The sequence below is a fragment of the Plectropomus leopardus genome, chromosome 12, assembly GCF_008729295.1.
Source record: "Plectropomus leopardus isolate mb chromosome 12, YSFRI_Pleo_2.0, whole genome shotgun sequence".
Lineage (NCBI taxonomy): Eukaryota > Metazoa > Chordata > Actinopteri > Perciformes > Serranidae > Plectropomus > Plectropomus leopardus.
Window position 1 is genome coordinate 12,913,596 of NC_056474.1, and position 24,767 is coordinate 12,938,362.

At 39.3% G+C, this 24,767-nt stretch overlaps 1 protein-coding gene across 1 annotated transcript in view; it reads right to left on the reverse strand.

Moving 5' to 3' along the window:
- LOC121950945 (laminin subunit alpha-3-like) overlaps positions 1 to 24,767 on the reverse strand; it is a 78,432-nt gene that overhangs the window by 44,824 nt on the left and 8,841 nt on the right. Inside the window, exons 3-16 of the mRNA XM_042497082.1 lie at positions 16,804 to 16,921; positions 14,513 to 14,631; positions 14,241 to 14,411; positions 12,652 to 12,752; positions 10,779 to 10,894; positions 9,940 to 10,058; positions 8,662 to 8,752; positions 8,425 to 8,556; positions 5,825 to 5,956; positions 3,097 to 3,147; positions 2,925 to 2,975; positions 1,630 to 1,764; positions 720 to 854; positions 151 to 285 (exon numbers count right to left, since the gene is read on the reverse strand). Coding sequence (XP_042353016.1) covers positions 151 to 285; positions 720 to 854; positions 1,630 to 1,764; positions 2,925 to 2,975; positions 3,097 to 3,147; positions 5,825 to 5,956; positions 8,425 to 8,556; positions 8,662 to 8,752; positions 9,940 to 10,058; positions 10,779 to 10,894; positions 12,652 to 12,752; positions 14,241 to 14,411; positions 14,513 to 14,631; positions 16,804 to 16,921 — 1,606 coding nt within the window. The remainder of the gene's footprint in view (positions 1 to 150; positions 286 to 719; positions 855 to 1,629; positions 1,765 to 2,924; positions 2,976 to 3,096; positions 3,148 to 5,824; positions 5,957 to 8,424; positions 8,557 to 8,661; positions 8,753 to 9,939; positions 10,059 to 10,778; positions 10,895 to 12,651; positions 12,753 to 14,240; positions 14,412 to 14,512; positions 14,632 to 16,803; positions 16,922 to 24,767) is intronic.

Below are 24,767 nucleotides of genomic sequence, written 5' to 3' on the forward strand. Positions count from 1 at the left end.
CATGAATTCAACTTAAAATGGGGTGAATAATAGAAAAAAAAACTAATGGTCATTTGGTGGGTGAAGTATTCCTTTAAATACCACTGGTCTAACTGCTGCTCCTACTCAGTCCCAAAATTACTTCATTTCTGAGTATGATGATGTGTTTACCTGAGCACTGAGGGAACCTGAGTCCAGAGGCACAGCGGTCACACTGCTGGCCCACCACCCCTGGGAGACACAGGCACTGACCTGACAGTGGGTTGCATATGCTGCCATATGAGCCTTCCTGTGAGCATTGGCAGACTAGGGGCAGAAAACAAGCTGAATTATGAACTCTTCAAAGTGTTTTCACCTCTGGGGTTAGGTGAATCTGGTATCATGAACAGGGTTTTTATTTTCTCCAAAATCTGATTTCCCGTAGTGATTCCCAGTTGTCTATTCTTGGGAATATGATTCCCTAGAAGGAAGAAGTCCATATATTTCTCATGCTCCAGCTCTCTGTGAAACGCAGTGTCATGAAGAATACATCAGTAAATGAATGGGGATGACAACAGAGGGTTTTACAGGATACTGTGGGAGAATGAGCGTGTTTGTTCCACAGAGTCATGAGAAGAGGCCACAGTAAAGCCAGTGAAACTAGTAGCAACATTTTTTCCAGCAGTGCACGGATCACATGCACCCAACTGGTTTATATATTGTAGCTACACTGGTGGACATAGAAGGCTCAAACCACTCACCAGCACATTCTGGGTATCCATAGTAGCCTGGTGCACATTCGTCACACTCATGCCCCGCATAGTTGGGAAAACAAACACACTGGCCAGTTGGACTGCACACACTGTCCGCCACACCAGACCCATCACAGACACATGCTAGGGGAGGAGAAAAAGGGTTATCAGCAGCTGCTTTTGCACAGTTAGACACTCCTTATTTCAATTCCCAGAGCTGTCGGCTGAGAACAAAGTTTACCCAAGATTAGCAGCACTTTATGAGCTGTTCGATTAAGTAGTCTACGTATTATCCTTTACAAGCAGAAATGCGTGTTTGAAGGTCAACAGGTTCGCTCAACCTGCAGGTGAGCACCTTAGAGGCGAGGCTAATTTTCATATTTATAGTTTAGCCCATACTAACTGAGGCAAAGGTGAGTTACATCTAAGCCATTTTAAGACATGAAAGGGATTTTCTCATGGAAAAAAAACTTCAATATGTGATTTTGATGAACAGACATAAGTTTTAAAAGGTTTAATCGATGCCTAGAGAGAAAGTTAAGCTTTAAAATGGCTGTTTTTTTCACCATTGTGTGCACTTGTTCCAGATGCTACTGCAAGCAGGTTCGTGTGGACAGAAGCACTCTTTTGTTTAAAAATAAAGCATAAGATTGCTGTACAAACTGTTGAATTCTTGGCACACCAACCCTTACCAATTAGTCCAAAATATCTCTACTCGGTACGCTGCCATGAGAAAACATATCCCCATTTTTTTTCCTGGCATGCTGTCCTTGTTTACATCTACAGTCTAGCATCATGCAGCCATCTGTTTCAAAATAAAGGTCATGTTTCATCATTATTCAGACAAGTTACACTGATGATGTTGTTTTTTGCAGGCTGTGGGGGGTAAATGCTCATTGGCACTGTGATTCTTTCTCACCCTGGCAGTTTGGGAAGGAGTAGTATCCTGGTTGGCAGCGGTCACATCGCTCGCCTTCCACACCCCGACGGCACAGGCAGCGGCCAAATGCGTCGCACACCCCGTACGCTGTCCCTCTGTAGTCGCATATACACTCTGTGCACAAACACATAAGAAATGTTTATTTTAACAATAAAAGTAATCAAATTAAATCCCAACTAAAGGAAATTCAAATGAGTAACCCTGCTGAAGCCTGCTTATAAATGAGCCTGAGCTCTTTCTTCAGTCCAGCTGAATAACAGGGAATGACAATTACTTCTGCCAGTAGATCTATTCTCATATTGTGGCACACAGTGGTGCGGCTACACTGGTGCTCACATCTTGCCAAGCCTCCCTTGGTATTGGTATGTGAATAGACTTGGCAATACGACAGGATGGCGACCATAAGGGCTGCCTCAGTTTTATTTGCCCCAAAGCTGCTCCAGAACATTAAAATCAGCTTTTCGAAGGCTGCTGATAAAATTCCTTCTCAGTCAGCTCACAGGGTAAAAAAAACATGTTATTCAGACAAGTTATTGTTTGCCTACATTCTCTGACAAATGATAAAACAAGGCTAAAGGGCATTGTTTTAGCAGAAATGCCATTTTTCTAATAATGGGCTTCCCAGCTTGGAGGAAACCAGAAAAGGGAATTTAGAACATAACTAATAATAGACCGGTTATTTCTCGCTGGACTGTCCCAACTGACTATTGCGATCTGGAGAGAACAGAGACCACTTGAGCTTAAATCCCCACTGACAGAGATAATAATTTAAGACCATCTGAGTGTTTTGCTCAACAATGGTAAGACATCTGCTGTCACTAAGCAGCAGATTTACTCATTCTGATGATACATTTTACAAGTATTTTCACATTAAGCCCCAACTATAACATACTGCCAGTTCTGTTTTCATAAGGCCTAAAAACATGACCTGACCTTTAGTCATGCCTATATACGTTGAGCTTTTTCCTGACTGACCCCTGCCGCATGTTCTTAACATTTAACTCTGCAAAAAATAAAACAGGTCAGACTCAGTGGTGCCTTAGAAAGCCCTTTTTACAACCTGGGCTGCTTGTGAGGAAATGCTACTCACATGATGAAAATGTCAAGGACTTCCCTGTAAAACAAAATGCTCTTCAAGAGGATAAAGTTTCAGTAGTTTTTTTCCTTTTGAGATAAAGTAATGCAAATGAGAATACCAAGAAAAACACTTAACATAACACTGCCTTGTAAACACCTTTACAGTAGCATAACATTTCGCATGCAATCACACTCACGCTGACAGCGGCCGGGTGAGCCGAAATAACCTGGAGGGCAAGCAGTGGGCCCTGTATGGAGAAAGAGAGAGAAAAAGGAGGGCTTGAAGAGTATAAACACTCTAAATTATTATTTAAAAACATCTTTCAGGCTATATTGTGGTAAGAGACACTGCTTGTTTTTTGAACTCACCCACAATGGGTCCTGCAGGGGATTTGGTGGTCATCTGGTATACGGGATATCCTGATTGCAAAGGAAAGGCAACGCAATTAAGACCTCCACTAATGGGAAACTGTGACCAAGTAAAACCTCAAGTGTCAACTTTATTTATCACAGTGGGGGATTGCTTTTGCTGTAACATTAAAAATTTGCATCAAACTCAAAAACAACAAACCGCTATGCAGTTTGAAGCATGTATTATTGAAGCGGTGTGACGGTGGGCATGTGAGGTGCTGTCCTGTTCCTGCTTGCTCTGCACCGCCAAAGGAATAAACACATTGGATCACCATTATAAGCAGTTCAGAGGCGGCTACAGAGCAGAGTTGCTTCCCACCCTCAGGAGGAGCGACCATGTGAGAGATGGAGCCAATCAGAATCTAGAGGACATTCCAGGACACCACCATTACCGTCACCAAAAGATGATCAATGAATTCGCTGAGACTGTATTTAATTTCAAATACAGCAGAGGCAGCTATACCCTAAACTACAGTCAAATCATTCCACAACCTGAACTGTGGATTACCAGAACCAGGGGAAAAAATACAGTTCAGTTAAAGGAGCTGATGGAGTTTTACTTTGTAAGAAACTCATGTGACAAATGAATGACTGATTGACTGAATAGTATGACATTTTTGGGAAATATGATTCATTGCCTTCCTTAGTGATTTGTTTAAATTTAAACAGAGCCAAGCTAGCTGTTTCCACTTTTCATGCTGAGCTAAGTCAACTGCTACATACCTAGCATTAAAACTACAGTTGTCAACGTTTTTGAAAATAATTTTGCGTCATATTTGCTTAAACCGTCACTTTTCCTGAAAGAAGTGCATAAGACAGATAGTCTCTGAAAAAAAATCATGTCCCTCTCCCTCTTCCTTCTGCCTTTCAATGGCATTCCCTGGAATTGACCGTGGGAAACTAAAAACAACCAATCAGAGCCGAAGTTTCTCCAATCCAGCAATCAATCAGGTCAATCAGCTGCAGTCAAACTGATAAGAGTCAATATTCTGTTACTGATTAGCCTGTGTCTCACCTTGAATGATTTCAGAAACATATTTAAGTGTATATTTAGCTGTAAAATGAGAAAGTTTGTTACCCAGACAGCATGTTGACAACAGTACCAAAAACAACTCACTGGTCCGGACATACATTGGTATTTCACAGCTAAACTAGTACACCTTAAATATGCTTCTGAAAACACTTGAGGCCAGAAATACGCAATGTCGTAACAGAATCTTGATTAATATTTAATCAGCGCTGCCTAGTTTGACGGTTTGACCACAATTCACGTGCACTAAGGCCATTAGAAGCACTACAAGGCAAGAGAAATGGCAGAGAGATAGATTTTTTTGTCCACAGATTATCTGTCTTATTAAGTGCTGTGTAAATATAGTTTTAGTATACGTGTAGTTTGACAATTTCAGCAAATAAGCAAACAGTTAAAAAAAAGTTACCAACTGCTGCTTTATAATTACTGACAAAAGAGTTGTATTAATCCTCTCATCTCCCTTTTGGCATGAAAGGAAATGAGCGTATTTCCCAAAGTCTGCCTGTGACACTGTGATCTCCTCATGTAAAGAATCACAGCCTTTTACCAGCAACAAACTGACTTGACTTTAATCTCCTCTATCACAAACACAAGTTGTAAAAATCTTAACGACACAAAATAAAGAGAAGAGTCTCTTGAAACCCAGACGGCCTCCTAATGACTGTGTCAGCATGTTTAGACTAGTCTGTCAGTGTTAACAGCCTGCTGAGATGAGAGACCCAGTTTTAATAATAACGCATACTAATAAATCTATCTTTCTCTCATAAATGCCAAGTCTAAATTTATTAGTCTGCTATTAATTTCACATTTATATGACATAAGAAACAATACGCCTGGGGCAGATTACAGATATGTTGCTTTTTCGTGTATTAATGCTGTATAAATGTTAAGGATGATACCACTGGTTCATCAAAGAGGTTTACAATTGTGCCTCTTTGAACCATTTTATTGACAAGCTGCGCTAATTTAAGTTTTAAAACATAAATGCCTCCTCAGGGAAAACAGTGACTGTCAGTTATACATTTATCCAAATTCCAGGGACACAGAAGATGAGTGCTGTAGCAAGTTAAACCGCTGACCTTAAAAAGGATTTAAGTCAGTCAAAAACTGGAAGAAAAAAAAAAACTACTCAAAAAGATGAAAGACGGGTGGCTTATCTCTGCACCCTGGCAGGCTTCTGAGCCTGTAGCCAGATCAGAATGAGATATGATGGGGAAACCCTCCTATGTGTGTATAATATTTGAGTTTATTTGTTTAGATGAAAGTTGGGCATGTGGAAGAGTTAGTCAGCACTGTAGCATGTGCATGCATCCTCCTGCATGTCGCCCTGCAGCACTAAGGGCATACTTTTTTAAGCATATAATAATAAGTTTAAAATAGTTGTATTCTTCCCCCAGGGGAGGAAAACTGACAGAGTGAAACACAAAAGGTTTAAAACTGGTGAACATGAAACTGATTCTGACATCAAAGAGTGGCTTTAGTTTCACATGATTGTGCACTGTATACTTTGACACACCGAGCTCCCAAACACAAAACACAGAAACATCATCTTATCAAATGATAAAGTTTTCCTCTTATCCGTGATTCAAAAAAGAAAAGGGTAAGGGTAAAGGTAAAGTGTACATACAGTATGTGGTAGGAGAAAAAAAAACTTACTTATGCACTCAGGGTAGTAATAGTATCCATCAGCACAGCGATCACAGTTTTCTCCAGCAAATTGTGGCTTGCAGAGACACCTTCCAGACCCCATTTCACAGCCGGCTGTAGTCCTTTCATCACACCTGCAGGCTGATGGAGTCACATGTTATTTTTAATTACCATACGCAGACAAATGTGCACACATGTAAATAGATGCATTGATGTAGACCAGAGTTGGGGAGTAACGGAATGCAAAATATTAAATATTAATATATTAATACATATTATTATCATTATTTAAAAACTACAGTGATGTATCATCTGAAACTAGAATATCAGAGGAATCCAATACTAGCTTCTCAGTAAGTTGGTTGAATAGCACTCCAAAGTTAGTCTAAATTTTGGTGATCGAAAAACAGCCATGTCATTTCACAGGGATCCCTTGACCTCTCGCCTCAAGGTATTTTAATGAAAATGGGTTCTGTGGGTACCCACGAGTCTCCCCTTTGCAGACATGCCCAATTTATGCGATTCCCATGCAGTTTTTTTTTTTTTTGCTGTCATTTGATTCCTAATCAAGACAATCTGGTATTGTTTAACCTTGTCAATATGCAAAATAATGGAATTGAAAATATGTGATTAAAAACTACGATAAATCACAATTAACTATTGAAATTCTGCTAATAATCGCAATTAAAATAATTTATAGTTTGATAGCTCTAATATTAATATGTTAAGTAATCCAAAAGTAATCCAAAGTATGAAAAATAAATTACTTCATTTGAATAATCTACTTAAATAGGTTACAAATGACATTTTAAGGCATGTATTCAGTAATCTGTCGTGACAACATTTTGATGGTATAGTTTGGAGCTTTTGAAGTGAGGTACTTATCCATTGTCAGCATATTATATACAGTAGCCAGCAGTCGGCGTTGGAAAAGCAGACAGGAATACCGCCACGGAGGCTAAGTAATGTACTGCTGCCGATGGTGGCAGCAGCCAAACATATTTTAGCCACCTAAAAAAAAAAAATCAAAAACAGATCAAGTGTATGCTATATTCCATATATTTTGAAATTTTGACCTTTCCATCACACAGTTCTTTCAGGCGAGGAAGCTGTTAACAGCTTCAGTCCCCATCTATGCTCTCATCAAAGCCATCATGAACAAAAACTATAATTTTAGCTCCCTGAACACAGGAACTGGTTAATCACTACCTTGATCATTCAGTCTTTGTGTTACTGCGTGACTTTAGTGAATCTGAACTAACCCTCAAGCCAAAGTCACACAATAACACAAACAAACAAACTAATTACGGCAGCATTAGACCAGCAGCTTTTCACAATGGAGTCAACTTTGAAGAGCGCAATATAATGGCTTCAAATCTCCATAGAAAATCGCTATCAGAAAGCAAGGTAAAGTTGTGAAAGTATTCCTAATATAGCGCCCACTTAAACTGATATTGATTTCTTTTGGTGGGACATTTTTTTAAGCTGGCTAAAATATGATTTGGTGCTGCCCATGCTGTGCCCATATAAATAAAAAGCTTAGCTTCTGTGTCGGTACACCTGACTGCTTCTCCAAACTGGGGAAATGCCGACCAACATCTACTCTATGTTATATACTATTCAAAAGATCTGAATTATCTTTTTGGAAGTTATGCTCCCAAACACTGAACAGACTAACATGGACATCCATTCTCACAAACACAGCACTTTCTGGTTATAAGTCAAAAAGACGTTAACTGTACATAAGTCAAATATGAGTAACAAGCACAGGAAGCTTTCATGCATCCATCATCTCAAAATAAGACATCACAGGGACAAATTATGATAACTGAACCTTTACTGACTCTGAATTTGGCAAAACGAACATCTTCCTCTACTGAGCTGACTTAATTGAGTTTGTGGATTTTATGGTTTACTTTTCAAAGTGCTCAGGGCAACCAGTTTAATTCCACTATCCTCTAATGTCCAAACATAACTGGCAGCTATTTATATGGTGAGGAACAGCCATGGACCATTAAAGTAATGTAAACAAGAGCCCAGTTTAGCAATAATACAAGCGGCGGAGCCAGTGTCGCTTGCGTAGTGGTGCCATTTGTGTCTGTCTCAAACAAGACGCTGATGCCTCTCTTTGAATAGAGCACTGTTTTGGCTTTGCTTGGCTGTCATATAAACTGAAAGTCAAATACCTACATGGTGAGACATCTTTCAGTTCACAAACTTATCTAGTGTTGTATCCTGATAATTTGACAGATGGCAAAGTTCAATACCATCAAGTAACATTTTCATTATATTTTATTTATTTATCTATTATTTATTAAAGCAGCTACAGAAACTAATCTGAACTGGCATCTGAAGAATGGGCATTTTTTCTCTCATAAATTTAATATAATTTACATGTTCATAGGTCTAGAGATACAATATTTTTTGCAGTACTCTCAGACACAATGACCATTTCAATCCATGCAGGAAACAAGAGGTCCTACATCTTAAGGCAAATTAAATTCTGAAAAAATGTTATAATTGAAATATTTTATTTAAAAAAAGAAAAGGATAAGGGTAAAGGTAAAGTGTGCATACAGTATGTGGTCGGAGAAAAAAAAAAAACTTACTTATGCACTCTGGGTAGTAATAGTATCCATCAGCACAGCGATCACAGTTTTCTCCAGCAAATTGTGGCTTGCAGAGACACCTTCCAGACCCCATTTCACAGCCGGCTGTAGTCCTTTCATCACACCTGCAGGCTGGTGGGGTCACATGTTTTTTTAGTTTTTTTAATTAATATACACAGGCAAATGTGCACACATGCACGGTAAATCAAGAGGATAAACACAGAAAACGCAACTCACGTATGCATCCAGTGGGAGACTCAGGAGGTACTCCATAAGGTCTGTAGAAACCTTCAATGCATCGCTCACAGTTCACTCCATCAGTGTTGTGCTAAAGAAGAACACACAAATAATGTGTAAGCAATAATCCCTATTAACTGAACAGGGAGAATAGAAGGAGCACAAATACTATGAAAGCCTATTTCCGCCAGTGCAATAAAAAAAAAAAAAAGGACCTTTATAGTCATTATAATGAGAAACTTGAAATAAATAATGACTTGTTTATTTGAAAATACAGAGGTTTTTTTTTAAATAATGACTTACTCATTTCAAAATAATCACTTAGTATCTAAAAATAATGAGAAACCTTTTCAAAATAACTTATGGATGTCAAAATAATGACCTACTGATCTAAAAAATGACTTGGTATCTCAATAACATGAGAAAGGTTTTTTTAAAACAAGTAAGTCATTATGTTGAGCAAGCTTCTCATTGTTTTGACATACTTTATCATTAATTTGATATAAGTCAGTCAATATTTTGATATATGAAGTCATTATTTTTAAGTAAGTTTCTTCTTTTTCTTGTTATTTTCAGATACTAAGTCATTATTTTCGGATACTAAACCATTACTTTTAGTAAAGTTTCTTACTATTTTGAGATACTGTCATTATTTTGAGATAAGTCAGTCATTTGGAGAGATGGCGATACCAGCTCATTACTTGAGATACTAAGCCATTATTTTAAAATACTAGGCCATTATTTTAGAATACTATGTCATTATTTTAAGAAAGCTGCTCATCATCTGAGGATACTAAGTTATTATTTTGGAATATTTTCTCATTATTTTGAGATGTTAACTCATTGTTTATCATTCTAATGACCTACAGGATAGTTTTTTTTCACACTGGGGGGAATGGGCTTCCACACAGAACAGTCCTCTGCTCTATAAAGTAGAAACATAAATTGATGCATTTGATGGGACACGGTGCTCTCATTTAATCTCTGCAGGCATATCATATTAACATAACACTTCATGTAACTTTATTTTAACAACAGAAAATGGCACAAAATCAACTTGTTGAGTGATAAGAGCAGAGTGCAGAGCAATGAGCAATGGACAAAGTTTGTCTCGGCTTCATAAACCCTTTTGCACAAGTTTCAGAGTAAACGTTGTGGTATCAAATGCTGCATAGAGGACAGACAACATGGAACTTTTCTTTTTTGGATACCCTCCTCCCCTACAACCACACACATGCACACACAGGAATCAGTTTAGACTTGACATGTATTTCATACCTGGCAGTTGATGCACACGCCTCCTCCGTCGTACCTGCCGTAGGTGTCTAAACTTGCTCCCCTCTTTTCCACCTCGGGGTCGTAATAACAGTCGAAGGCATGGGAGAAACACTGGCAGGCTGAGGAGGAAAGCCCCGAGACACACACACAGAATTATTCTATATGCCTTAGCAAATTATCTCTGACTCCCCTGTCTGTATTTAAGCACCTTAAGCTACTCATTCTCAAAAAAGGAGTTTTAAATCTGGTTGTTAAGTATGAAGAGAAACTATAAAATCCAAGTTATACAAGAAGGCACATCCTCTTCCTGTATGTGTCTTACTAATGTTTATGAATAGTTAGGGTGCATTTCCACTGCATGTGTGCACTAATTAGAGTCTTCGCCATCTTTCTCTCTCATTTGTGGCTGCTTCAAGGTCATTTTTCATAAAGGGGAAATTTGTCAACAGTCCAATGTAATTAGATTCCAGCTGACACAGGCTACGCTGGCTGACTGGATGGCTCGCTGATAAGCTGGCATGGGGGACTATCTCGTGGGCTGGCGTGGGCCTGGCTAACCGGCTGACTAGCTGGCTAAGCTGACAAAAAGCAGTTATCCTGGAGCTAGTTGTACACTGTGCTGTTCATCATACAGACCATATGAGGAATGTCCTCTCAACTCTTCACAGAGGCTCTGCACAATACCATAACAGGGCATTCACAACAGGGCTTCAATAACAGAGGCAAGAGGACACTTCGGTCCACTCCGGGGGTCGTAATTCAAGAAGCCAGCAGCATGGGGAGTAGCAGAGTGTGGATTTGTTTACACACTGAATGAACTGTTGTACATGTACACTTACGACGACACTCATTGGGGCTGTCAACAGTTGCAGCACGCCATGGTTTCTGGTTGAAGCCTGGGCAGCAGCGGTCACATGACTCACCGCAGGTGTTGTGTTGGCATTCACACTGGAGTCTGCAGACAGGAGATGAGACACCTGGATTTAGTGATGCTCAGGTTTTTATTTGCAGCAGAAGTTTGTCCAGTCCATCATTAATTGAAGGACAGAACAAGCTGTAGCTACAGACATATTATTACCTTATTAAGTTGTTATGTGTCAGCAAGCAGCTGCCTATTTATATCGACATGTTTCAGACAACCTGATGAATGTAAGTCTAACATTCCCTCTAATTTTAGCTCTGTTTTGGTCTCCACCATCTTCTGAGGAAAATATCTGGCTTTCAAGCTGTTAGCTAGCTAGTGCTAACTTTGTCAGTCTGTCATTTGGTTCTGGGCAAAGAGCTTTTTTCAGAAAACAGTGGGACAGATCCAAACTACTATTAGTGCATTGTGGTTGTATGCCCATTTCCAACTAGTCAAGTTGCAAATTACATGCATGTCTATCCAGACTCATATGTAGCAGAGACAGTCAACAATGCTTCAAATATGGATGCAATATGGAAGAAGCTACATGTAAAATGTTGATGCTTCACACACATCTTCAACCCGACAGTACAGAGGAACTTCACAATTAGCACAGTTTAAGATTAGTGTCACCAATTCAGTATTTGAAGAGTATCTCAGTATCTCAATATAAATATTATCACTTTAGCATGTTATCCTATTAGGAATTGGTTTTAAATTTTCTCATGATTAGCATATGAATCTCTGAACTATGGCCAAAAAGATGTTTGAACAGTTCATCCTTGAGTCTATGCCAAAGTCTGTGTCAAATGTCATGAAATTCTCTCCAGGCTTTCCTGACATATCACGTTCACAAGAATAGGACAGATGTGAGGTCACAGTGACCTTTGACCATGAAAATCTCAGTTCATCCTTGAGTCCAAGTGGACATTTTTGCCAAATTTGAAGAAATTCCCTGAAGGCGTTCTTGAGATATCACATTCACAAAAATGGAACACATGGATGGACAGGCGGACGACCTGAAAACACAACCTCCTTTGGCCACAGCTGTCGCCAGCGTGGAGGCATAAAAAGTAAAGACGGGGGCTGTACAGCCAAAACAACTGAAAGAGGCTAAAATGCTTCGTAGAGCTGAAGGGCACTTCAGAGTCAGGTGATAATTCTCACTGTTCACTTTATACATGGTCATTTTTAATTAGGAGCGGCTTTAAGCCTTTAGGAACATTTATTTAAAATGCCAAAGTTTCTCGCAAACAATGAAACACAATGAAGCATGATTGAATGCCATGTTACCCTGTTGTTTAGCTGCTCAGAATACAGAAGGCAACAGTGATTCAAAGCAGCACTTTATCACTCATCTTGCCCTTTTAACAACTATTTGCAACGTCACAGCCAGTAAACAGAGTAACTAAAAACATATGCTGCCCTTTACAATGGTGATGACAATTCACAAATGTATGAGGTCATTGTCATTCCTGAGAGACAATTCACTATCACTCAGATCACTCGATTTGGCTGCATCTCTGTGGTTTTGCTTCGATGTTTCCAGCATTAAGTCATCTCAGCAGATTGGTTAAACACAGCAGAACATTGTACAAAAAGACTATTCTACTCTGTTAATGAACAAACAAATGAAATGGATTTACTGGTTGAAGTTATACTTCAAAGTTAACTTCTGAAACACATATAAGGAGGCAGTTCAGCTTATGATTAATGAGTGATGAAAAATGCTTCAGCCACAACTTTCCACAAAAAATGTATTGCCTCGAATATTTAAAGTAGTGGTTGAGATAAAGAGCGTTACTGACCTGTTTGGGTTGTCCTGGTGTCGTCCCCCACCACACACCTGTGCGTGCCCATGACAAACGCAGCGTCCACCAATGCTGATGTCTTTGATACTATAGTAATACTGTCAAAAAAGAAAAAAAGGGAAAATGTTATCAACAGATACATTTCAAAGTAATACCTTTGTTATCTGTAAAATCACCCACACCAGAACAAATGTCTGGCTTTGCTTGGCAGTGGAAGTGAGTCACAAATGTAAAACGAACTACGGCCAGTTTCATAGAGTGAATCAGTGCATAAAAAAAAGATAAGATAAGAGTCAGCTGCTGACATCACTGATTTATTCTCAGCATGTCAAATAAAGCAGAATTAATTAGCTGTTCTGGACATGAACCTGAGGATACATCTCAGGAATTACGTCTTCAAACGATTTACTTTATAAAGTTTTACTAAAGCAAAGGTAGAGGATTTCAAACTCAGACATAAATCAAGAAACATATAGGCTTTAGCCTCATTACTCTCAACACTGTAAAATCTTGATCTTACTTGAATTTTACCTTTAAAAGGTGTTTGCAACTTCAGTAAACTAACTGACTTAACATGACCACGACAAAGAAGATTTTGCATGTGGCGGCATTAGGATATCTGCAAGTCCTGTTAAAGCAACAATTGAGTTCCCCTGTGATTACGAGCCACAGATTGCTATTGGGTACTGTTTAGCACCATTTTTGTTTTTTGTGTGTGCATAATATGCATATGGAAGTTGGCTGAAGCTTGACTGAATATTGGCATTTGTGGTAAAACTGTGTCATGAAGCCCTGTTGAAACATTAAGCTAAGTTAAAAAGAGTTAAAAAGATTTAATTTCTAATATTTCTAGATCTTTCCAAAGATATTTTATGAGCCTTACAAGAAAATCTGTGTTGATGACATTATTTGTTTCCACAAATACCGACCTTGTCTGTAGATGCTTATAATTAAATTTTGTTGTAGGAAAAATAATCCTGCAAACTAATCATTATTTGTTATTACTTACTTTATTTATCTGAGGTAATCCGTTTTCTAAATACTACTGAGTAAACCCCACTGATCAGTTAAGTCAGAGTAACTTAGTTTACTTGAGCTGCCAACAATTAAAAAGAACATGTTAATTTAACTTTGATTATGTAAATGCAACTACATTTTAGGAAAGCTTAACAATTAGATGTAACATAACTTAAAACTGAAAGTAATATTCACTTACAATTTTCAATGTAATTGGTGACCAAGGTTTTTTTGTGTTTTGGTTTTTTTTTTCAACTTTTCAGATTTTACAGTGCAGTTTTGTATTATAATGTATTCTCCTGCTGTAAGGAGCAGTGCCATATTATGCACCTGCAGCCTTGAGGAGCTGTCCCAGCTGAATTACCACGATGACTGGACAGAAAGATCTGGCATTGGTTCCTGACAGGGATGAATGTGTGAGCAGGAGGGAGCAGGTCAGTGTGTTTGTGTCAGCATAAAGGAAGCTGGAGGCTAGGTGGTGCAGAGTTGTAAATGTGGCTTTCCCAAATGGAAAACAAGAGTCTGCCAGCATGACACTTTCGTGTTATATTGCACAGTATGTGCCTCACCCTGCGTGTGACGGTGGGATCTCTCTGGGCCTTGGAGATCAGGTGGCCCAGCAGGGTGCTGGTGCGAAGGAAGCGCAGGCGGATGTTGGTGGCCTTTGTGAAGTCTCGCAGCACTGGCGAGTAGGTGAAGTTTCTGGACCCTGGTCGACCATTGACTAGAGACACCACAATCTGTACAACACAAATGTGTTTATTTCACAAGATTGTTTTGATACCTCATAAAATAATGCAATTTTGATTTAATATTCCACCAACTTGATGCAAAATTTTACCTCTCCGTTTTCCAAAGGGACGATCTTAGAGTATTCTGTGGTGCAGAGCTGGTCGTCATCATGTAATATACGAGCATTGGGCTCCTTTCCGAACTTTTCGATACACTCGCGCTTTGAATCTGCCAAAAAGTAAAAAATAATCATTGAAAAGTATTTTGATCTCTCACCCCATATTACTTAAAAGTTTAATTTCAATTTTAATGTAAAGACATTAATATTATCACATGGATAACTTCTGTGGAGCTTCTCTCTATCACCAAATAATATAATACAGCAATTGTTGTGTTTAGGTGCTTGTGCATAAAAACATCAAAACAGAGATTGTTTATCTAAAAAAGTGCCGGGGGAGGTTCCCCCGAATCCCCCCAACAGAGGTCTGCACTAACCCGACTGTCAAATTTGCAAGTCTCAGGATAGCGCAAGAATGACACGCCCTGCTCTCCCTATGAGTGCCTAGTACTCATCACCTTCGTTAAATGCACTGGTTAGGTTTTGTTTGTTTTATGCAATTGTAGGATTAAGTGTAATGTTGAATGGATACATCTTGCTTTTTAATATGAGAATTAAATAAAATAGATAATCAATAATATCTGTTTTTGATAAGGGAAAAAGGCCTTGATTCTCAGTCAATGAATCATGAGAGTTGTTTAAGAAGTTCAGGCTGTGCGTGAACCTGTACTTGCAAAGCTGCAAAGAGAAACTCTGATATTGTAAATCTGATGAGTCACAGCTGTGTCTCCTGGAAATCAGTGTGCACAGGTGCCTCCAGGATATTAGATATCAGAACTCTGATATGCCAACTCTGCAAATCGTGAGGATATATTCAGTTTAGATAACTTAGAAATGGTATGACATTACAGGCCTAGTAGTTAAGTTTGAAATGTGCTGCATGCCACCACTTGCCACCGCTAAACAAAATCTACCCCCAGAGCATCAAGGTTTTAAGCCTGAAATTTATCCAGGATTCCATTTAACCAATAATGTTCTGTTGTTCATTTTGATTTCCTCTTCTTTTCCAAACACCACAAACACACACACTTCCTGTCTTAAATTCTTAAGCAGGCTGATCAGTGAGTCAGGAAACGTGTGCTAGTAAACAAATTTATATTATTCACAGTGGGTCTTTTTCATAGCAGAAATTTAAATTTGACTTGTCAGGGCAGGAAAGACACAGGTGTAATCCATAATAATAATAATAATAATAATAATAATAATGACTGTATTATACTCAGCAGTGCCAGTTCCACAGCTCTGGTACTCCACATGATGGCTTTCTAGCATGGATTAGTGGGCCACTGTTAGACACACCTGCGCATTTCCTTATATAGGGTCATGCAGTCTGCCATAAGAAAAGGCTTATCTCCAAACAATATCTGTTAATTCTGATTTAACAACTGCTTATTACAAGACAATAATCCTCTATATCTGTGTTTTTCTGATTCTGACAGGATTTTGTTAATAAATGGGTGCTGCTGTTGTGTTTTTGCAGTGCACATCTTAGGAATCACTTTCCAATCTCCTGTTTATGCCAAACAAACTACTGTTGCACCTGAAGAGAAAACATGCTGCCAGGTGCACTGAACAAAAAATGTAAACGCTTTCAACAACTCGGGATGTGCTAAATCAATACTACGTTATACATATTTAGCAATACTGAATAGTAGACATTAAGTTAAGAGAAAATTAATTACTTAAAGTTCTCCTCCAGACACATTTTCTGCTATAATAAATACTTTGTTCAACATAAATTTCCCACATAAAAGTAAAAAGTGCAAGGTTTTGCTTTCGTTCCCACTTCCTCCAGCACAGGCGCAGTGCTAAACGAGGTGTGGATATGGGTATAGTTATAGAGGACTAGCACTAGGTCAACCGTTGAAATACTGGTACGCATTAACATAGCTAGTGTTAGAATTAGAGGAAACACTGGAGAAATTCTGCCGTGCATGAGCTTCAGTCAGACTCAGACTCATATGAAGAGTCTGTTGCACACCAAAATCGATGACTAGCACTGACTAGACAGTCAGACTAGTAGGTGTTGTTAGCATCTTTTAGTTACGTTGTTCTTTAACTTATAACTAGCAGTGGCTGACACAGCATTAGTCGTTGTGAAACTTACTAGTAGGTTGTATGAAATGGCTACTTTAGCTTTGATTTTCCAGCCCATAATGCCCATGATCAGCAACGCCAGAGATCAATTTAATTCTAATGTTTAACATTTGCTTCATAGCACAAGTAATGAGGCAGTGTGCAGGAGTAAAATGTTGAAAAAAGACAATCACATGGGAACTTACGTGCAAAATACTGCCAGGGGGTGAAGGTCCTGCCGTTGTCTACAGAGCGCTCCAGCACCCAGAGGTCAGGCCGAGGTGAATTAGCAAACTTGAGGAGGACGTACGCCACATGGAAGAGCTAAAACACAAAACACAAAGAACGGACAAAAAAAAAAAAAGCAGTCACTACTAAGAAGGGTTTTTTTTCCATTATGTTGTGCTTTCCTGTGCTCTGCTTGCTCTTACAAGTAAGGCCCCATTCTTGGCTGGCAGCTCTGACAATACTCTATTTCCTTTCTTTTGGAAGCTGGGACACAACATCAGCTTGGTTGTTGTATCTCTGCAAACAATCGCCAGCAAACTAATGACTTTGATGAGGACTGTGCCATCGCACTGAATCAAGGCCAAGGCCCTCTGCTCTGAGCTTTTATTCTCGCAGCTTGAACTCAGCACTATCTGTGTGGCCGTACAGCAAAGCACAAACAATTCACCAACATTTGTCAGCATGGAGTCAATAAAAAGTGGTGCAGGTGCAGCAACGTTAGTGAAAAGACATCAGCTAAGCCCACATGATCTACGTCTGTTCTCTGAGCTCTCTATCTCCACCTCTCATCAGACTATACAGTCCATACAAGGGCAGAAAATGATGCCAATGATTGTTTCTGCCAACACTGAGCTTTCTGTCAGACTCTGAGCTGCACAGTATGTTTCCTTTGGAGTTCATCAACATCCTCATCAAGTCCTGAAAGCGGGTGGCTTCAGCTCGATTGAACATTGTACAATGGAAAGGTAATTCGTGATAGTCAAAGCACTCTTTGTTAAGGTCTGGCACGGACTTGGCATGGCTTGGAATTTAAACCCAGTGACACCAGCCTGCACGTGACACCTGCAGTGTCAACAAAAAGCCTCACCTACACTTGACCACCACACCCCTGTCTTGTTTCTGTGGGGCTGAAACACAGTTTATCTCTTTGCAATTTCAGTGCTGGCGTGGATCCTAAATCAACATTTAACATGCGTCAAAAACAGCAAACTGTAGGCATGTTTGCTAAACTCGTGGTACGTGCCCTCGCGATTGGGGTGATGAATGAAAACTATGACTGAAATATTGTGTGCTATTGAAATAAAAGACATTTCTACAGACTGTCTTCTCTTTGAGGAGGATGAAGGCAGGCCCACACTCGTCTAGCATCCCTCAGCGCCTTGATGAAAACCCCAGCGGGCATTTGAAACATTCGGGTAGCTTTCTCTCCTTGCGTGAGGCGGGGAGCTATGCTAACACACATATCAAAGCAAAGTAATGAGTCATGGACTGTGTCAGGATCCACAATTATTTTGATGGATTTTCCCCCCAAACCTTGAAAAGTAAAGGCTTGAAGTTTAAGTATCTCTTAGGTTGATGGATTGTGAGAGAGTTCAGAGGTCAGCTGGGAAACTGTCTGGACTTTTTCTCTGAAAACTGTCAACAACCCCTAATGACAAACACCAAAATCATTAGGTTTTGACTTTCCTTTAATCACTGTTGTCACTGAGCAAAACAGACAATATGTAAGAAAATAAAATAACTTGAAACGCTTCTTCTTGGCCTGGACTTTGAATGGGGTGTGTCTTGAAATTAATCAGAGAACGCTTCCACCCACATCCAACAGGATGTGCAAAAATGGGTTAGGGCACACGCAAACAAGACGTGGGCTGTCATCCGGCTAAAAACAGAAGCAAAGCTCCTCCAGAGGAGCTGCCTTCTATCAATATGCTGGTTCTGCTGAGGACCAGGAGGAAGTTTAGTTCACACGGGCTGCGATGACGTCAAGGGAGGGCCAGGGAAAGGGAGGCAGGAGAGCAAGAAAGGGGGGATGGTAAAAAGGGGTAGGGGTGGCGAGAGACGTGCTGGCTGGCATGTGGACCCATCTCAGACTCCAAACATAGCGCCACATTCCCCTTCCTTCCTAATGCCCCCAAAGCAGAGCGTGCCCCTGCTTTCAGGAACCTGTCACAGACAGAAATGCGCAGCAGTGAAAATCTTCTCCACCACTTGTCATGTGTACAGATTAAGTTGGTAACAACAAGAGATTCTCCTGTTTCCAAAGAATAACAATGTCCTTTATCACTCAAAAAATCAGCTCCAGTTCTGCTGCGGTTTGTTACAGAATGTGTAACGTCTTGGCGAGTGGCAAGTCTGCATGTCATTTAACTGACGTGTTTCAGTCCACATTTTTTAACGAGTGGACTCAATGAGCTGGGAATTAGAAATATTTCTTGCATAATTCTAGAAGAAATATTAGTATTTCTTCTAGAATTATGCAAGGGGAACCCCTGCCAGCCCAAAACAAATCTATTTTAATGTCAAAATTTACACCAAATATCCATCCCCAATATTCGTTCTGCAATGGTGACGCCACTTTGAGTCTGTGAACAGTGTGTGGTTAGTTCACATGTCTGTGATAACATGATTGATTAACTGATTGATTAATTTCTTTGAATTTTGTGTCATGCACACAATGTGCCCAACCCTCATGGGTTTAAAAGACACCAAAATTAAAGTTGCAGCAGTTAAATAATTCAATGCATTTCATTTCAAGATTACAGATTATTTTACAGCTTGGTCTTAAACAAAATATTCTGCCTTCTTTCCCAAACTTGAGCAAGGAATTTTTCAACAAAAAAGTTTTTCAAATTCAACCAATCAAAAGAAATTCAGATAAACTGACACAATTTTTGTAAAATGTATATCCTTCAAGTCATCATAAACAGGGTGGCAAAACAAAAAATAAACCTCATTTACAATATCACCTAGGTCACTCAACAGTCTGTCCTCCTCTATAGTGTCATAACAGCAGGACAGTCATGTGTCTGTTACCCAAACTGTTAACAAACACAGGAGGGGGCGATATGGCGAAAATCAAATATTACAATATTTTCGACCAAATACACCAATATCGATATTGTGATAATTTTGTAGGGTTGACTCTTGATGTTTCCACAAAATATTTACACAATTGTATTTCTGATAAGTAATCACCAGTAACGTTGATATAATGAGTTCTTGGGTAAAGCCAAATAATAGAAGAGCTAAAACTGTCTGTTAAGTTCAGGAAATACATTACTTTAATGTAACATAGCCTTTAAAACCAGGAAAAGACAACACTTCAGATATCACTATATCTGAAATCTAAAATGATTTCTATTCTCATATCATAGTCATAACATAATTTTGTTTATTGCCCAGTCCTGGTCACACAGGTGACGTAAAGATAAAGTTGCGAGTAGGCTACCAGTTACAAACAGATGGTAGTGAATGACATACTAATGTGCTGATAAATTTGGTGTTTTATGATTTTAGCTGAGCTAGACCAGAAAACATTCAGTTAAAACAAGTTGGTGATGCCATTCTCGGTTTTGATGAAAACATAACTTCTGGCATTTTCTCCTGGTGTTCTTCACCACTGTATTGGAAGAAGGAAATAATGATAGTGTACCAACTTTAAAAGTGATATATTTTCTTTTTAAATAAGTGCTGTGTGGAGGATCTAACTTATGCCGATGTGAAGAGTAGCATGTGAATTTCAAAAAGTACCCCATGAATATTTGGAAAAGTAGGTTGACTGTTAAATAGATAAAGAAACAATAAAGTGATACATTTAAAAACAAAATTTGGTGTGGTTTTAGGTGATAAAATGAGTGTCACGTTTCGTCAGAACCTCCCCCTCAGCACCTGCTCATCCATCAGGCTAAAGCAGGCAACTTAGGGGAAACACAGGGTGCCAATACTATAACTAATCAGACAAAAGCATTCATGCTAACCTTTGGTACTTAAAGCACATTTCAATCAGTACAAAAAACTCACTGATGTTCAGTACTTAAGCCTACTGGTGAGGAACCAACATTGATATTGTTTATTGGTTTGTCCACTAGACACAGTCAGTCAAACATAAGAGTGTCCTTAATTACTAGAAACAATTTAGGTCTTGTTTTTTTAAAAAAAGTAACTTAATTTCATCAGAAAAGAACTTCGGCTGAATTCTCATCTAGCCTGACTGCTGTGATGCTGTTCACTGTGGTATCTAACACTGATTTGATGCCAGTAACTGAGTGATGGCGAGAACAATTCTCCGGAAACAAACCCAGCGAGAAACAGACAGTGAGATCTTGGAAGACAGGGCCTGTCCTGGCACGGCTTCTCTTAATTTCAGGCCTGTCTCTCCAACTGTGTCCTGCCAGTCTAAACACACACTCTTGAAATATGTCCAGCACCTACGTATTGTTTGCAGGGAGCATGAAATATCGTGATGGCATGCTAAGCACACCAGCGCAGGATTCCAGTGGCGTATGAAGACATGAAACAGATTGACAAGCTTGTGGCAAAAACACTTGGAATAACACTTGAGCGGAGCCATCCTCGCCCCTCCCTGCATCTGCAGCCTCAGGCTTTAGACAAGAGTGCCATGCCAGGAGGTTTTTAGCGTAGGAGGATGTGTGTGGGTGTCAAAAAGGTCAGAGGGTGAGCTGTGGCAGGTATGGACTGTTTGACACCCTGCCTCTCTGCCTGCCCCCCCCCCATCTCAAATTCCTGACCTTGACCCCCTATAATAGTGTCACATACACAAGGTATAAAGTATCCAGACCTCCTCTAACCTCCTAATTAACACAGCACAGCAACACAGCCAACCAATTCCCTCATGACCAAACACCATTTTAACAACAGCGTATTAACATTTCCCCTCTCAAAACATTTGTACACAATATGTTAATACATTTTGACAAAACACACACAGTCACACTCCTGGATCTGCTGACCCCTGACATTTCATGCCTCCGTAGTGTTTGCATGTGTTATCATTTCTGGAGTACGGAACCCCAGTTAATGCCTAGTTGGCATGTTTGATAGCAAGAGTGATAAATGTGCACCCTTACGTGCAAACTTTAGCAGCAATGCTTCAGGTAATAGAGGTGCAGCTTTTCATAATCATAGAAATATCTAAGATCTAAAAAAAAAAGAGGCCTGATTGCGTGACCCTTTGCCAGTTGCTCCTGCTACTGTGCCTGCCACGTGGATTTCTTCAATTATAATCTCTTTGTATTAATCAAATGAAGTGGATGGTAAACTGCACTGCCTAGGAATTTCTCACAGCCTCTCAATCAGCAACTACAGTACTTGCAACAATTACTGTCTCTCTTATTTCTTAATCCGTGCATCTGATATACTAATGTTATTGTATTGCCCTTATAGCAGGTGCTGTATGCCACAATGTGAAGATGAGGTGTCAAGACTAGGGCTAAGAATGTATTGAAATATTATCAAAATCACACTATCAAGTGCAATATCCAAAATCACAGGAGCTGCTATTATTTGATCAACATACCATTATAAATGAAGCATTGTGGTGCTGCAGAGACGCCGCAGCCTACAAATTGTGTTCCAGACGCAAGGGAACATGCTTATTCAGCACAGGCCAGAGCAAAAATCCCACCATCGTCATTTTTATATTTTATTCAGTGAAAACAAAAAGTAAAATCGCCATTGCTACTTAAATCACAACACATATCACATTTGAAATATCTGTCAAAGTAATCACAATATGATTTTTTTAGCAGGATTCAGCATTCATTTTTGCCTTTTTTTCCACTTGCCCAGTTGTTCAAATAGGTCAGAAATCAACTTGCCCAGCGCCAATTTTTACTTTCCTATTTGCAAACAGTTTATGTATTAACAGTTATCTAATAACAACAAAGACTTACATTAATTGTTGTGTTTAATCTCTATCTTGCACACATCTTTTAACACCTTCCAACAAAATTCCTGTTTCCAGGATAATTAAAATGCTTGCTTGCACTTCAATTCATAAACCTTCTCTTTACCCAATGCCATTATCTTGTGAGTGCCTGATCAGCACTTTGCATGTGCAATTCTCAACATGGAAGAGAAAGAAGAAGATGGCTCACTCCTTAGCTACTTCCATAATCAGCTCTGGAAAAAAACAAAGCATTTAATTGTCTTTTACTACCCAATTTTACTTGCACAAGGCAATCAGGCTTTCTTGATTGTTGAGCTCTGGACACGGACCGCAATAAAAAAACAATTACAGTAAGATGATCATGGTGAATTTACATTACAGGGATAATCCTGGATTTTGTGTCCAGTAGCGACCAAAGGGCAACCAACAATAAAAGAGACTCCACAAGCCTAAAGAATCGCAGCACTCTATCAAACACTGACATATATCAAAAGACATGATGTTTATGACTGTTAAAAAATATGTGCATCCTATCTGTGATACAATGATTAAAATGTGTTTCTTCAAATGTTTCAAGTACGTTTTAGTGCCATTTTAACAGTTTTAAGCATATTTTGATGATTAAATAGATATTGTCAATAAATTGCTATTATTTGGGTCTGGATGATTGTGACACGATCATTTCATATTGTCCAATGCTTAATCTGATCTATGCCACTGCCATTGATCTCAACAGGCAGGAGATGTAATTTAGCAATCTAACATCAATAAGTGCATTTGCAGCAAGTACAGTCAAGAAGCAAATGTTGAATATCCTAATGCCAAATTACAAGCAAGGTCACCGCAGATCCAAGAGGACTGTATCTAGAGTTAAAGAGGCATCCTGACAGAAAGAGACCATCTGAGTGAACGGCGGAGAGTCTGATGTGAGATAAGAGGAATGCAACTCAAAGGAGAGGAGGCATCACCTTCTGTTCGAGTGGATCATCCCTGCCAGACAGAGCACACTGCAGCTCAGTGGGGAGGAGCAGTTGGCCTCCAGCTTGTAACAATGCAATGTACAACTGTTTGTCTGTGTGCAACAGGTGGGCGGTGGAGGAGGAGAGGGGTAGTCTGGTGTATTTTTCTCTGTCTCCATGACAGAATTAGTTATGTGGTGACAATGAATAGTTGGCCAAAAGACCCAAGAGAGCTGTAGGTGTAACAGAAATCCATACAGTAGATGCAAGTTTCTACTTGATAGCAATCTTCACATTGTTAAAGCAGCTGCTCAAGAATTGTCTGTTTGCTTTTCGGCTGTAAACACTACATGTTTGCCTATTTATGAAAGAACATTATGAACCTTTAAAAGACTTCAAAATGGGCTTATGACATAAAGGGTTCAGCATCAGTGAATATGCTTACATGCACATACATTCAAATATTGTTCACAATATAAAAATATTTTAGCAATTTTTTATTACTTTTCGCCGAATTAAGCATTCTCTGGTTAAGACGTGAGATATGCTGATAATATTCAGTTATATTAGTATTCTTTTCTTTTCACACATTGCATTCAGAATATGCTTCTCAAACGAGGTTTTACCACAGTTTGTAGCACACACCATCTTGTCTGTTTTCGGTCAGCTCTGTGCGTTGCCAAGGATATGTTTTACACAAGTACAGGACTGTGGTAGAGATGAATGCATGTTCAAAAGAAAAGCCCACATTTCTAATCAAAAGGAGAAACACACCTCATTTAAACCACATGAAAGACATCATAGGGACATCAACAGGATTTGGATATGCACAAATATTGTAACGCCAACTTCTTCAGGAATGGGGTTGAACAAACGAAAGAAGGAGGGAGTGTTCACATGGTCAAACAAGTCCGACCCCAGTGAAAAAATTGAACAAACCCTGCCATTCCACTTTTCCCTGTTTAGGGCAATCATTAATCATTTACATGGCTACATGTAAATGGGAAAATTAGTGGAATGCTCATTTTCATTAGCCATGTAAACGGCTGAGTAGGAATTAGGGTTGTCCCCGACTCGTGTCGTATAGCAAACAAGCTAATAGTGCTAATGACAGGTCATAAATATGCAATTTTGCCGACACTAGATATCAAACAAAAGCCAGAGACTGTATCATATAAAGTTGCTGTGAGCTGTAAATTCACCACTTTTAAAGAAGAAGGTCTTTCCTTGCTTTTCTTCCGTGCCACTGCCTGCATGTCTGCAGCTCACAAAGAGTAGTGTGAAAGTCAAAAGC